Raw genomic sequence first — 12,351 nt, forward strand, 5'->3', positions numbered from 1 at the left:
AATGAATTATTTCGCCCGTCTAGTTACAAAAATTCTCCCTCTCGTTCAATGTGACAACACTGTCAGTGTAGTGACGCGCGGCAAATTCAATTGCGTAGATCAGTGGCATACCGACTTACCACACGTGAAGGCATAGGATCATTGGATTTATGTAAACAAAGATTCACGTTTATCAAACCATTTTTTTTCTTCTTTTACACACTTGCACTTGGCTTAATCTCTGATGATAAATTTTTTCCGACACACGTTTTCGCCTCCATATAAAGAGTTTTTTGCCACTTTTATCAAATATGATTTTACCCCAATCACTTGACGCCATGACATTTCAACTTACACACATACATATACCCGTATACGCTGAGGGGCCCATGATTGGACGCTCCTTGCAACGTTGTCAAAATAAGAGAGTTACTGCTAGTGATAATTCTCTAGCCTGGGGAATCGCGATGTCAGCTTAAACGCACTATATTTTTTATTAGCTAGAATGGACTGTAATGCCCTAACATCCTTAATGACACAATTTCCTTCGAATCGTCTTTGTACTAAGCAGAGACATTTTTCAAATACACTTTTAAAATGGATCCTGACCAGATCTGCTGCTTATAGTTGTTGTGCAAGACAAGCAACAACAGAGTTTTACCAAAAAAGCAAAAGCCGACAAGATGAGTTATGGCGAATATGGGAGGGAAAAGATTATTTCACGGTTCACGAGAGTTGCCAGAAAAAAATAATCTTAATTCTCCGATAGACCTGCAAAACGGAGACGAATTGAGACACCTAGCCCATCACCAACTATCGACTCCAACCGAGAAACCATCCCAAGTTGCTCGCAATCAGAGACTTCTGTCACATAGGTGGCTTCCGCTTCTCAGACAGAATATCCTTTGGACCCTTTAAGCAGTATCCCAAATACTACTACATTTAATTTTAAAGATTTATGTACATTATGTGCAAAACGAATGTAGTCATTTCGTGAAAAGATAAGTCGCATAACAGACCCTCTCTTGAAGAACCGAAGTTTGGATATGGCTGAAAACAACGACAGCAAACTAAGTGCAGAGATAATTAATCGATTGAAAGGCGATGTGTCATTGGTGGAAGTCAAAGCTGGTTATCACAGACTCTGTTACAACCGATTGGTTGCACCACTGAGATCAAAGCCGCGGGTAGACAATACGCAAAATGAAGAAGCTTTTCGTAGTGTGACAGATCATCTTGAAAAAAGTAATAAAATAAAATTTTCAGTAACAGAATTGCGTGAAATCATGGGTGAAAATACTCTCTGTAATGAAATGTTGTACAAGAAGTTGAAATTATTTTATGGTGATGAAATATTCATTGATTTACATACTGGAAGACAGACGCAAATTCGCTTTAAAAAGTTTGACATCCCGAAAATTTGTAGCGACTCATTCGGGGATCGTGGCAAGGTGGCTTCCGAGCGGCGTTGGCTTTTTTTGCAAACAGCAGCTGAAATGCTTCACGAAGAAGCAGCCGAGGCAACTTTTGACACAACTTCGTATTCTCCTGCAAACAAATTTTTTATGACAGTTTCCGTCCAAATTCCTGTGAATTTCCAGCGTTTTTTCAGAACGTTATTATGTTTGACTCCGAAAAAGAAGTAAAACACAGAAGTCTTAGAGATTTGCTTTGTCATACCGTTGTATCAGCTATTCGTCCAAAGTCCTTCATTTCCAAATTGCAACTAGCAATCGGAACGTATATCCACAGGAAAACGGGCAGTAAACTGGTTATAGACTTGCTGTCAAGAATTGGTGTGTGTGCTACTTGGCGCAATCTTAAATTATTTGAGTTGAGTACGATCATGGACCAACCAAATATGAATGTAGATGAGGGTACATTCGTGCAATACGTGTTTGATAATACGGACCACAATGTTGCCACTTTGGATGGACGGGAGACATTTCATTGTCTTGAAAGAATCGCTGTCTTTACACCACACGATAATGTTTCTTATCATGGAGGTTCAAAAAATTGCCAAAAATGCTTACCAGCTTGGAAATAGCGGCGCAAAAACGTATTTCTACTATCCCATATTTAGCTTCAGAACAGAGTGGAATGAAAAATATCATCTATGTTGACATTGAGAATCTCCAAGTTGGAAAATTAACTCTAATTCCATGGACATATTCTACCAATTTATGGAGAAAACATCTTCAGAGCGCTGAACTCCCTTCTTGGAGCGGATTTATGGAAACGTTATCCTCGGAGCAAGACTTGCCAGTGAGACAATCAAACATCGTCTGTTTGCCCTTCATAAATTGGCCTCCCTCTAATCTCACAACACTTCACAGAGCCCTTCATTATGCAGTAGGTGAAACTAAAAAGATTAAACAAAAAAATACACTTATTACCTTCGATCAGCCGTTATATTGGAAAACGAAATCCATGATCGTGTCACTCGCGAATACATCAATGAACAACACAACCATACTACTAAGAATATTTCATCTTATGATGTCGTAATGGGGGCTATGGGATATACTATGACAGGAAGTGGGCTTGATGATTTGTGGTCGGTGATCTATGCACTAGAAACGGTGAAAAAAATGCTTACCGGACATGCATTCTCCAGATCTCTACGTGCTCACATATTGATATTTACAACTCTGGGGATGAAAATCTGTAGTTATCTCAATGTATTAGACGAATGGAATGTTTTTATGAAGGATTTCCTGTCCGATTGGAAGTTACTGAACATTGGGGATTGCAACACACAGACAATTAAAGATATGGCGGAGGCTTTCGAGGCTGAATTGGCAAGACTTGGGAATCATAACGGGAGCACAAGTAAACTATGGATTCAGTACTTTAAGTCCGTGACAATTTTATTGCAGTTAAACGAAGTCGAAAGGCTAGGTAACTGGGATCTTCACCTTCAAGCAGTTGCCAATACACTTCCTCTTTCCCATGCATCAGGACATCACGCATACGCAAGAAGTGCTCAGTTCTATCTCCAAGACATGGCCAATCTACACTTGCACATGGATGAAGATGAGTACAATGCGTTTACATAACTAGCTTTTTTTTACAATCACTGCATTTACGATAATGGAAGGTCTTGAGGATTATTGTGGAATAAGAACCGCTAATAGTAAACAACATCTCGATCTCAGCGACAGCGGAATGTCAAGAGATAACCAAGATATCGAGAAGCTTTTATTTCGACTGGACTCTCATAACCCGTTCTATAATAGTCATTCTCTAGTTTTTCTTTCTACAGAGGTCATGGGAGGCCATTTCATCAATTGTCACCAAGCAGTAGAAAAAGAGACGGAATCGATGAAAAAGATGATCGGAAAAACTCCTGACAATGCGACTATATACAGGTTATACAAAGTTAAAAATCTAAGCTCAGCATCCGAGGCCATTCATTTGAATAGGTCAAATTCCGTCCTAAAAATTGACACGTACATGCTGTTCCAAAAAAACTCCATCCTCTTCAGCGGAAATTTAGAATTGACTAAATAAGCATTAAATTACGAGTTGGCAGCGGTGCCTTTAAGCCTCTTTGATGACAAAGGCTGGATGCGACAGAGCAAAAAGTTAGACTTCTACACAACATTTCAATCCGCAATCAGAAATTCTGAATTGTTGAAAACTTGTAAATTTGTAGTTGATGGTGGTTGGCTGTTACAGCATATGAATTGGCCTCATGGGAAAACCTACTCGCAAATTTTTTAAATGTATCGCAGACACATTGTTGAGCACTTTTGTTCAGATGCTATCATTATTTTCGATTGTTACAAAAATGATATCATAGGAGTAAAATCTTATGAACGACTGCGACGCATGGAGAAATTCGTGGCACCTGATGTGATCATCGAATCAGATAGATTAGTGACAGTGACCAAAGGTCAGTTCCTTTCGAACGTGCTTAATAAATTTAAGCTGGTCCAACTGCTCTCAGTACATTTGCAGAATCATGGCATTCTCATGAAAATTGCAGAAGGAGACACCGACGTACTAATTGTGCACACTGAAATCATTATGCGAAAGAGAAAGAAAAAACATGTTTACTCCGCCCGCAATAACAAACATCTGAAATCTATCATTCTTTTTGCTATTTATAACAAGGGTCAAAAAAGATAATTTCATTATTACAAAAGGTTGAAACGCTCCGAGAAGCAGCAGTAAGGATGTTGCAGAATTGTTCATTGCTGGTGAGCAAATCATTAGACGTTCGTATACGGATAAAGAAACAGATCTTCCCGTAAACGATCTTCGATATGAGATCTTCACTTCTTTAGTAGCTTCTGCGAAGAAAGATATTTTGCCAGCTTTAGCACTAACTAAGGCAGCTTTAGAGGAACATGTCAAAAGAGTGTATTATCAAATTCAACTGTCGATGCGAAATAAATTAGATCCACTGAAATGGGGATGGGAACGTCTAGGAGGTGAAAATGTCATATTGATCCCAACGAAAACGACCAGCCCTGCTGCTCCATATCAACTATTGTCTATCGACTATCGACTGATCAGGTTTAATTGAGCCACCCTCATAATTCTTTGATTATCCTGACTGAAATATACCCATTTGGTTCGTCAAACCCCTCTTGCCATGTCAACCCATGAAATTTTATCAACTCATTTCACTTTTCTATGTTGATCCATTTTAATTGAGCATCTTTACTCTTTGGCCGTAATTCACTCTTTCCATGCATTGGTCTGGCCATACTACGATTTTCATAAATCGATACATCAATCATTCATTGGCTCATATCACTCCATTAGCCGATTCCACCAGTCCATCAAATTCTTTGAAATCTACCGATAAACCTTTTTAATACTGACATTTTCCTTGTCCAATGTCCAATTTTTCAAGTATCGTGTATGTGTGTCAGATCAAAATGCGACATAGCAAGATTCACCTGTAAAAAGGCTGGTCTTTAGTGTACCTCACTTTGCAAAAGATGTACAAGTGATGATGAATGCTCGAATTTACTCATCGGGGTAACAGATGGAACACCAGAGGGAGAAGCTGAATCTTAGAATTAAACGGAAGAACACGAAGAAGATCCATATGATAACGCAATGGAAGAAGATGATGATAGTGATGAAGAGGAGTTTTTTGAGTTAGGTTTCGGTTACTATTAATAAGATGCATATTGAATGACATGTCTCGATTCAAATGAGTTTCCACTCTTATAATTTAATTATGTATAGGGGAGCATGGGGCAATATGGACACCAGTTTTGAATAATGCCACGAAATGAATGTGGATTGTTGTCACAATTTCATTTGCAGATGAATGATGAAACAACGTTGAGATTATATATCAAATCAGCGTTATCGGATATCTCTCAGGTGATGGTAGATAGCGAAATTTTCATTTTTTGTCAGTTTCATTTTGCTCTACAAGAAAGGCTTTTATAAAAAATCTCCTATGTCTCCCATATTCCAAGATGATCGTGAAAAACCTCTGAATTTTAATCATGTCTATTCTACTCCGAATGTTCACTTTGCCCCACCTTCCCCTAGTTGATAAGAAATTAAGTTTCCTAACAGTGTAACAATTATAAGTAATTTAACAGGACCTCCAATTATTCAAATACCGAAAATATTGCGAAAATTTGTAGGAAAATGATAATATAAACTTTTCTGGAGCCATTTTGACTATATATATATTTTACTCAACATGTATACCTGTTAGGGTTTTTACATTTTGTGCCCCTCCCTGTTTCCCTTGATATAAATTAGCTAGTCCATTGTTACCATTTTACTCTGTGTTTTCTCAAAGACTGCTTCACAAGATGTAGTAATTGGAATAAAACGGCAAACAAAAAATTATAGTTCAAAAATAATTGTCTGTTTAAAACCCAGTTCATTATTGTCTTCATAAGTCACAAATGGACTTGATAGTGTACATCGTGTTTTCATCCGTGAGACAAATGCCAAAAGCCTGAGTATAATTGTCAACTGTGGACATTGTTTAAATAATTATTTCGCTTGTATCTGGATATCTTTTGCCACAGTGACATTTTCAATAATATTTATATAAATAATGCAAAATGATTTGATCCTATCGAGTCTTACATGTCAGCAATTATGGTGTAATTATTATGTCAATTGTATGGAACTGAAATAATTCGAAATAATATTGTCAGGAAACTGACACCTTTTCAACGAACACACATTTATACTGGGGCAGGCCAACCAAGCATTGCACACATGCGCCTCCACATCGGTGGAATGCAGTAACAAGTGTCAGTGCTACAGCTGCAGTAGAGGTACTTATTCGAGACGTTCGATTAAGGGGTGCAGCCCCTGAATTGCTATTACAAGCCAATGCATGGTAGTTTCCCGTTAGTGTTGAGGAACTTTTTTGTAGGAAAGAAAATTTTACAAATTATAAAAAAAAAACAAAAAACGGCAATTGTATCGAAAGATATCCTTTATTTTGTCACGTAAATTTGTCTGAATTTGTAAAAAAAAAAAATTTGAACAAGAAATGAGCGCAAACATTATTTTTATCCATTTTTTAAAAGAATTTTTCTACAGCAATAAAGATGAAGAAAAGTAAATTTTCAATTTTTGTAGGGATTTTTTACAATAAAATTTCTTCCAACCGCTGTAGGGGATGAACGGGTAGGAATAAGGATAAAGTGCCCGGCAATGTGTTTGTTGAGGTAACTGTTGAGTAGGGTGGATCGGGAGAAGTACAGGAAAAACGCGGTGATTTTGTAAAATGTATTAACTCGCGGAGATTCTCACACACAACGATTATTAATTTACTAAAACACGTGGTCAATCTCAATGCGGTTTTTACAATAATTTACAGGTTGATTTTTGTTGATCTACAAGTTAAATGTTAAGTTAATTGTAGAATGTATTAGTGTACAAGGTGATTTTGTTGAATTAACAGTTGAATATTTAGGTGCGTTCACTCGGTGAGTTTCGTTTAGTTTACGGTGAGGATCAGATTAGACATATATGTTATCGCGTTCACTGGTTGATACGAACAGAGTGCGTTGAGGGGGGTGATGGTGCTTTTGATGGTTTGGAGATGACCGTTGACCGATGGGTCACGATCATTTCCGGATTTTCCCGATTGATAATTTTTGTGAAAAGCCACCCATATTTGTCTCCATTTTAAACACAGATGGTTACTGGAGTAATGGTCAACCTCCACTTCACCCTGAGACACTCAGCCCAACCTCAAATCCTCATTTTTTCCCCTGTACTTATCCCACCATCAAGGCACCATTTCACCCTAACATACTCATCCTAGCTTGACCCTCATTAGACCCTGACACTGATCGCAGCGTTAAGGCTCATTCCACCCTGACATATTCATTCCGGCCTCAACCGCCATCTCACCCTAATACACCCATCCCAAGCTCAATCTCCCATTTGAGTCTGATCCTCTTTCCAATCTCCACCCCCATTTGACCCTGACACACTCATCCTAGCCTCAATCTCTTATTTCACCCTGACACACTCATGGCAGCCTCAACCCGTCATTTTTTTTCATGGACCTACCCCACCATCAACTTCCGCCTGACCCTGACACACTGATGCAAGCCACAACCCTTGATCATGCACTCATCCGTCCTTCAACCCCTATTTTTTTCATGTACTCATCCTACCATGACCCTCCATAACATAATGACCCACTCATCCCACCTTGAACAGATCATTTCTCGTATGCTCTCATTTTTCCATCATGAATTCACCCCATCCTCAACCCCCATTTTTTGGCAATGAATTAATCCCACTCTGTACGCAGATATGTCATCAACAAACCCCAGTTTCCCCTGACAAACTCATCTCATCAACAATCCCCATTTGACTCTAACACACTCATCCCTTCATTGTTGCTCACTCACTCATCTCACCATCGACCCCCACTACACCCTGACGCATTCATCCCTCCCTTAAACTCCGATTTTTTCCGATGCACTCAACTCTCCTCCAACCACCATTTACCCTGAGTCACTCATCCGATCGTCACCCATCATTTTTCCTATGTACTCATTCCTTCATCAACCACAACTTCACCCTGATACTTCAATCTGCTCATACCACCCTCAAAATCTCATTTTTGTCAATGAATTTATTCCATCTTGCAACCCTCAGTTTCTTCCATGCACTCTCGTCACCACCAGTCTCCATTTGACACTGACACAGTCAGCAACCCTCAACTCCTTCTTTTCCCCCATACCCTCATTACACCATCACCCCACGCTAGACCCTAACATACTCATCTGACCCTCAAGCCCCCATTGTTTCCCAATGCATTCATTTCGCCCTCAACTTCTCAGTTTTCCCCATGCAGTGAGCCCATCATCACCCCCGATTTTGCTCCGACATACTCAGCCCACCCTCAACCACTCAGTTTTTTCCATGCAGTCATTACACCATCACCCCCATTCTATCCAGACACATTCATCCAACCGTCAACCCCCATTTCAACCTGCCACGCTCAGTCTACCTGCGATCCGTCATTTTTTTCACTACTACACTCATTTGACCTCGTCACTCCGTCTAATCATCGCTTGAATCGATTAACATATTTAGAGACATTTTCTTTACTTCCCTTCGACCAGGCCAACCTGTGGAATGGTGTAGTGAAGGTTCGAAAAATGGGGTTGAATTTGACAGGTACAGATCGACTCCGACGTGATACTGAGTCAATCTGCACCTGTCAAATTCTATATAATTACATTATTACATAATGTTTTTTTTATTATAATTATTTAATTATTATATAATTATTTATAATATTTTAATATTTTAATTTATTATTTTTATTTATTATATTATATTTATTATATTTTTATTTATTATATAATTATTTATAATATTTTAATTATTATATATACGTGTAGAGACTTTTCTTTTGCTCCTGCCTACCCTCTTGGAAATCAGGTATTGACGTTGGAATAATAGGATTGAATTTTATAACTCCAAGGGTCCAACAAATCTCGACGTTCGACACTATTTTCAGTCAGCTGAGCCGAATTTAAATTGAAATTTAATGTGCCACAATTTTTTCCCTAATTGATTACCGATTTTTTAATTTGTTAAGATGAAGCCTTTCCAAAAAAAGTTTTGGATGGACTAATAATTTTCGGCATTTTACATTATTGCGAATCGATTCAGTCTAAATTTACAAAACAATGTTTCCCCCTATTATTTAACAATTTCTATATTTGTTAATAACAATGAAGCATGCCAACTACAGTTGCAAAAAAATATTTTCGAGGGAACGCCCAATTTGGATATTTCAGACAATTCTCTACCATTCAAACATAAATTTGCACACGATTTTTTTTTGTCCCGTACAGATAAAACTCTCTCAGCCCCGCTAACAATGGAATTATCCCATAAATTTTTCATTTAACATAAAAAACAGATGAAAAATTTTTTGGAGAGCCCTCTCAAGCCCCACTGTTCAATGTCGACCTGGTTTCTAGCGATTTCCGCTATTACCGATAGGTTTGGGCTTGAGATCAAGCTGCTTGCTTTGACCGCAAAGTGGGAGGACGTAAAATCGCCATTCGGTAAAAAATTCCCTCCATCCGGCCTTCCGGATGTGTTTCCTTTTGTTTATGTTCTATATGATAGCCAATCACTTGCATCTGGATGGACTCTACAGGAATTGGATATAGCTTATGCTTCAATTGAGTGATTATCCAACGGGCCAGAGCGGTAGAATTTCCTCGGTCACTTACAAAATTTATTTTTAAGAATGTTTTTCGTCCACGCAAAATGTCGTGATGTTTTTATTAAAAATTATATATTGTAAAAATAATTATGTTTTCACTGCAATGTATTATCTGAATATCTGAAATAAGTAAGTTGTTGAATTCATCCCTGTCCTATCCTGCCCAAATTAATACAGAGGAACATAACTACTTTGGAACAAGATGAGATTCTCTTGTTTCGCCATAATTTTCGTGGGGTGGATCATGTCGATCGTTAAGGACTGTACGCGTTAACGGACTTTTGAGAATTAATTTCCAAAAATTAACAACCCGTAGTTTAGTACTTCTTACCTCGATTGTGTGAAGAATTTTTTTCTTTACAAAATGATATTTATTTCATCTCGTTTTCCTCAATGCGAACGAAACCGTGTATGGTATTACTTGTCGTGCACCGATGAGCGATAGTGTGTAATTAACTAAAAATGTGTTCTGTCCAAGTGAGAGATATGAAATTCGCTTATTTTGTTCAGTATATTTTTCTGAAAAAACGGTATTTATTTTGTTCGTTCGGGAATTATTTCCACCTCCAGTGCTGAATTAATTGGAGTACTTTGAAATCATTGAAATTGACATTTTTGAAATCATTTTTACAATGGAAAGAAAAAATAAAATTGAAAAAGAAGTTTTTTTTTAATTAATAAAAATCATGCAATCAAGATAAATATCTCAGATTTTTGACAGAATTATTTATTTCGGCAACACATATTGTCAAAAAATTAACGCCTTGAAATTTGCTGCGGGCAGATTCACTATGCCTTTTCCACTTGGGCGTTTTATGGGATTCATCCCCGACAGAAATGCCACAACAACGTGAAAGTCTACTGTACACACTGCATACTGTTTCTCAAACGATTAGGTCTATTTCTATGAAAGGAGTGCCGCTTCGGTGCATGTCTGAATAACGCCGGAGTTGATCATCCGTACTCCAGAAAACTTAAATTCTGAGTGCCTTTTCCCACGAAAACACTGCTGTGATGGGCATGTATCGTCCAAATGTATCGTCCAATATCCATCAATTCAATCGTCGAATAGCAGGTGTAAATCCGTGTTAACCCTTGACTCCTGACACTAAATCCCATCGTCCAAAGGTTTTCAAAAAAAAGCAACAATAAACGTTACTAAATGAACAATGTCGCCTCACACTTTTGTATATAAAAATATTGATTCCAGAATAACACATGACAAGATCAAATTTCAACAAGAACCGTTATTACTCAACGAAAAATGAAGAAAACCAGACAACTAAATCGGAATTTGATGAATATTCAATAATCACCAGAACTGTTATAAGATGCCTAACTGTAATCCAATGGACAACTCCCAATTAACAATAAAACATTCCGACAGTGTAAAATGATGAATATCTTAAATGCTGAATTCAGCACATTATCACAATAAGAAGTAACCGATTCAAAGAAATTGAGAAAATCGAAACAAATTTTGAATATCACATCGAAATCTGTCAATCAACATATAATACAATGCGACGAAAACACAATTTTATATCACTCGGCCCGCTCTAATCTTGTACCTTTATTGCTCTAGGGAGGTAAGTGGCCGTTTATCACCTGCCTTTTCACTTGCGTCTCTTGGACAATAACAATACACGGTTTGTCGGTACTCATAACATAAAGTAACATCTGCTACACACGCTGGAAAGTAATTTAGCAACATTTTTCATCAAAACTGACTCGTTCGGCGCGGATTTGGATAAAATACGTCCCCGGAGTGCTGTTTTTACAGATATAATAGAGCGTTTTTCATTTCCTCCACCAAGTTATAACGTGGATTCCTGTCTTCCCTTCAACCTCCCAGCTCTAGAAGGTCATCCGAATGATTTTGAACGGGAATAATGGTGGACGACTTAACTAATCATATCCGATTTCCTTACGGTGTTGGAGGGAATAGCTGATTACTAAAAAATTTTCGTATATGTTTAAATTAATTTTGTTGTTGAAATTATTTTTCTTACCACCGGCATTCGTAGGTCGCAATTGGTCTTGAACAATGTCCAGCCTGTTATTGCCCCAATGAAATAGGGACCAGCTCTCAACCACGGTTTATCATAAAGCTCATCAAAGAGGGCGAATGGCTCCTGAATTCTATAAAACAAGAGATAAAACATGACATGCTGTGCAGGAAAGAAATTGGAAAAAAAGTTACCATGAACATATCATAAGTCGAGTTATGGTATTGTTTACTGATGAAATTTCTACCTTAAATACACCATAAATTTCTCGCACAGTGTCGGGAAATTAAACAGACTGATTTTTCGCAAGTCAAAATTTGACTGAAGCTGGTAGTGTAAAGTCCACCTTCAAAAGGTTTAGTCATTCCATGACCAATTTTTTTCAATGCACATTCGGTATACTTGCAGTGGACACGGTAAAAAGCGCCAGAGATTGGACTATGTTATACAACGGGATAAAATAAAATAACTAATTTTTATCGATCGTGGATTATAATGTGGGGCAAATGGAATATTGCGGTACATTTCGACTATTTACTTTGCCTGTGATCGCCTCTATTCTGTTACCAGCACTATGCGATTCATTGATATATTTCGTCTTTCTCTACTTAACTGGCCGTTTTACCCCTGGCCAACGACAGCTAAGGAGCG

The 12,351-nt window shown here is 37.9% G+C and overlaps 1 protein-coding gene across 1 annotated transcript in view; it reads right to left on the reverse strand.

Annotated features, from left to right (window-relative positions):
* LOC105271755 (nose resistant to fluoxetine protein 6-like) overlaps positions 1–11,856 on the reverse strand; it is a 162,557-nt gene extending 150,701 nt beyond the window's left edge. Inside the window, exon 1 of the mRNA XM_011313478.1 lies at positions 11,704–11,856. Coding sequence (XP_011311780.1) covers positions 11,704–11,856 — 153 coding nt within the window. The remainder of the gene's footprint in view (positions 1–11,703) is intronic.
* Between the last annotated feature and the right edge of the window lie 495 nt (positions 11,857–12,351).

This window comes from Fopius arisanus, unplaced genomic scaffold (assembly GCF_000806365.1).
Source record: "Fopius arisanus strain USDA-PBARC FA_bdor unplaced genomic scaffold, ASM80636v1 scaffold00123, whole genome shotgun sequence".
Classification (NCBI taxonomy): domain Eukaryota; kingdom Metazoa; phylum Arthropoda; class Insecta; order Hymenoptera; family Braconidae; genus Fopius; species Fopius arisanus.